The sequence below is a fragment of the Chrysochloris asiatica genome, unplaced genomic scaffold, assembly GCF_000296735.1.
Source record: "Chrysochloris asiatica unplaced genomic scaffold, ChrAsi1.0 scaffold00348, whole genome shotgun sequence".
Taxonomy (NCBI): Eukaryota; Metazoa; Chordata; class Mammalia; order Afrosoricida; family Chrysochloridae; genus Chrysochloris; species Chrysochloris asiatica.
Genome location: NW_006408866.1, coordinates 583,611 through 587,643, shown reverse-complemented (window position 1 = coordinate 587,643; position 4,033 = coordinate 583,611). Strand labels below are relative to the sequence as shown.

The following is a 4,033-nucleotide window of genomic DNA, read 5'->3' as shown; positions in this document are numbered from 1 at the left end:
ACATTTTTGAGCTTCAAGGTATTAAAAAAAAACTCCAATGGTCTGTATATTTTTCTTTTGACAAAAGTGTGTACCATAATTTAAATAATGTAATTTACAAGTATTTCTTATTTCCCACAAATCTGTCAAAGATGCCATTCTCAAGATACGACAACGAGGGTTAGTCAAAAAGTATTGCTACTACAGTTCCAGTTCATATATGCATGTATTTATCCAAACAATAAATGTTCTATTAATGGATGGCTGCAGGCAAGTTCTCTCAATAATACACTTGACTTAGAGTGACTTCAAAATAATAATAATAAAATATAAAACAAACAATATTGATGTCATGGTTAATATAAAATTTTAACAAAATTAAGTGAACACCTTCCCAAATCATTGAAGTTTTAATAAGTTTATGGGAAAAACTGTCCCACGAAAAACATTTTCTGGATGTATCAAGTGTTTTAAGGAAGGTTAGGAAGACCTCAAAGATGATCCAAGAGAAGGAAGACCATCAACCTTGATGAATTAATAACCAAGTCCAGAAACTGAAGGAAGAAGAACACAGAATTATCACTGATGTGAAAACCACTAAAACTGGGATCTCACATGCTCAGGCATTTTCAATTTTAAGCTAACATCTTGACCTCAGAAAGCTCGATGGAACACCAAGAGTGTTGTGCAAAGATCAGCAAGCTCAAACAACTGATCTTTCCATCAGTTTTTTAAGGAAGATTGAAGCTAACGAAGACAGTTTTATGAAATGAATCATAATCGGGGACAAGTCCTGAATTTACCAAAATGATGCAAAGAGTAAGGTCCCATCAAAATAGTGGCTTCCAAGGGAATCTACTGGATCAGTTAAACTCAAGGCAAAGATGCCAGCTCAGAAGGTTATGGTGCCTGTTTGGGGTGATTCCCAAAGGGTCACCTTACAGATAGATTCTCTCAAACACACACACACACACCCCAGAACCACTACAGGGGCTTATTAGGAAGAAGCTTTAAGAAACCCAAAAACCACTGTGAGAAACAAAGCCAGGAAAGTTGTGACATTACGACCATGCATCTGCTTATTCTTCTTCGGTAGTGAGGGCTGCCCTAGGAGAATTCCCTTGGGAAACCTGACCTCATCCAACCTCCAGCCCTCATCTTGCCCCTTCAGACGTCTTTTTGTTGCTAAAGCTCAACAAATGTTTCAAAGGAACATAATTTGAACCCTTGAGGATGCCCAAGCTGCTGTTTTGACATGATGTAAACCAAAGAGTGTAGAATTCTTCTAGGACCCTTCCAGGTTAGCTGTATACCCTTTCAGAGGTGTGTACAGCTAGATGGAGGATATATAGAGAAAACAATGGCTTTGCATTTTGATTTTTTTTTAAATAAATGTTTCTATAACTTTTTAGCAATACTTTTTACTCACTTTAGTGTTAACCAGGAAAAGAGAAGCCAACTTTCTCTTCTTTGAAACCTGGACAGCAAAATCTAACTGCAGATTTTTTATTTCACAGAAATTTTGTTCAATACTTTATCATAAAAAATTTCAAATATATAGTATACTTGAAAGGATTTTCTAATGAACAACCATATACGTACCATCCAAGATTTTACAATTTTGCTTTATAGCTATTTCCCTCTCTCCATCTATCAACCTATCTTATTTTTAAGATGCATTTGAAAGTGAATTGTAGACTAACAATTCTACTTAATAGATAATTCAACACAAATACAAACAAGAAAATGTCAAATTCTTGCATTTTTGATAATATAAGTCATGACTTATCGTTCTCCAAATCTATTTTTAAAATTTTAAGATTGCTGAAAAAAACAGGAAGTTCGGTTTTTGATGGGACCTTACTCTTTGCTCCATGGAGGGAAATAAAGGTTGGCAAAGAATGCAAACTGCCCTCTATTGTGCAATGTCTCCATCCTTTGAGATGACATTTCCATCTCTTATATAGCTAGGTACAGTCTCTGACACTTCTGGCCAATGGAATGTTAATGCCTTCAAATCTTGTCCTTAAAAGAGACCTGTTATCCTCCAACACCCGCAGGCTGGACTATGGACACCGCCGAGAGAAGTCAGCATTTACCATGATGACAAGGATAATACCCCAAAGGGACAGCAGAACAAGACAGAAGGAACGTAGGTCTGAAGACTACGTTCTGAAGCAGAGTTAGCTGCAAACTCTCAACGTACCCACACTTGTATACAAGCAAGAAAGAAACCTGCTTCATTTAAGACACTGCTGATCTGTCTCTGACACAAAAGCCAGACTAATACTACCCTAAGTGCCTTTTTGAATGCTTTGTGTTTTTATTCCTATTTTTGTACCGCTAAAGTCTACCAGTTCTGTTTACTGAGAGGAGTCTCGATATTTTGATTTGTGTAACTAATCATGAATTTGAAAGCCCTGAGAATCATGGAAATAAATGCTGCCACAATAAAAACAAAACAAACACACAGAAAAACAACAAATGAAAAGAAAGACTATTGATCTGGTTGACACTTGCTATACTTCCAAATAATTTTCTCAATTCTCATCACATTTTCCAGTAAGTCAATCTGCTGTGCTTAAACAAGTACTGGGGCCTCAAATGTCAGCCACAAAAAAACAAGATTAGCTTTAAGCAGTTAAATGGAAGTACGGAAAATAAACAGAAAGTAAAGGAATAGCAATTTGGCCTTTGACCCCAGGTAGGACCTGTGGATCAGTCTGGGCCTCAAGTTCACTGAGACCTTCAAGTAAGGAATGCAGGCAGTTTCATTAGAAATTCAAATAACTGCCTAATAATGAGATCAAATCAAAGCACCGTGTAACTGTGGGAGTGAGCTCAGTGTTGCACTCTCTGCGGCTCTCAGAAGGCTCTGGGAGATGGGGAGTTTCAGTTCATTTGGATGAATACTATCTTTTTCTCCAGCAGAAATCTCCATATAAAAACATCTGCCTTTTCATTTTCTCCAGAAGGTTATCTGCAGCATCCCTCGGCTCCCTGCTGAAATCGTAACAGACCCAATCATGTCCTCTTATTCACAGTAGCAGTTTATAGTAGCAATTCCCCGAAGGAATCTGATATGGCATTAAGACCCAATCAATCCACACTACAGGTCCTTACTTCACGGAGTCGTGCATGGTCTTACACACGTGCAGAAGGGCGTTCAGAATGACGGGGTCCTTGGTGGGCTCGTGATGATGCCTGAGAAACATTTAAAGATAACAGTAAAGCTATGCCCATCGAAAACAATGACACCATGCGTTTCATTTCTTACCTGCACCTCATACTTGAGAGGCAGAGAACAATCTGGTTGGTATTTACAGGGTCCTGTTCACTGGTAATGACCAATGTTCTGGAATTCTCTTATTCTTTAAATAAAAGCTTGCTTTGCTACCCATAGTGTACCTGCTGCTGTCAAGTTGATTCCAACTTACTGCAACATTATAAGACAGACTAGAACTGCCCCACGGGGTTTCCAGAGCTGTCATCCTTACAGAAGCAGACAGCCACACCTTTCTTCTGCGGAGCGACTAGTGGGTTCAAATCGCTGACCTATGGTTCAGAGTCCAGAGCTTCACCACTGTGTCAACATTGCTCCGATGCACATAGCGGGGCTTTTCTTAATTGCAAAGTCCCATAGGATACAGCTGCTGCATCTCTGAAACCAGGCAAAGGGCTAACCTGTTGTCTTGCTATGTTTCTTGTACCTTCTGAAACTGTTCACAACCTACTACCATGTGAAGTGCCAGCAAAGGTATGAATTTGGCTTTTCAAATGATACAAGGACAAACTCTTATAGTACATCTTTATGTAAGCAAAGTGGACATATATGTCCCAAGTATATGGAATTAATATTTTGTCACCATAATACAAGGAAAGCTTAAAACACGTTACTCTCCTCACTCAGTGTTCCAAACTGCAGTTATCTGGATGGCAACTTTGTAAAAGCTGTCTACATTCTTAATGTTCCAAAGAACTCTTTAACTTTTAAAAAAATTAACCTTGACTAAATAATAACATACATGAAATAACAGATTAAATAAATTGTTAT

General features: G+C 38.1%; 1 protein-coding gene across 1 annotated transcript in view; it reads right to left on the bottom strand.

Annotated features, from left to right (window-relative positions):
- LOC102811094 (chromosome unknown open reading frame, human C16orf62) overlaps positions 1-4,033 on the bottom strand; it is a 134,293-nt gene that overhangs the window by 47,762 nt on the left and 82,498 nt on the right. Inside the window, exon 22 of the mRNA XM_006875954.1 lies at positions 3,103-3,183. Coding sequence (XP_006876016.1) covers positions 3,103-3,183 — 81 coding nt within the window. The remainder of the gene's footprint in view (positions 1-3,102; positions 3,184-4,033) is intronic.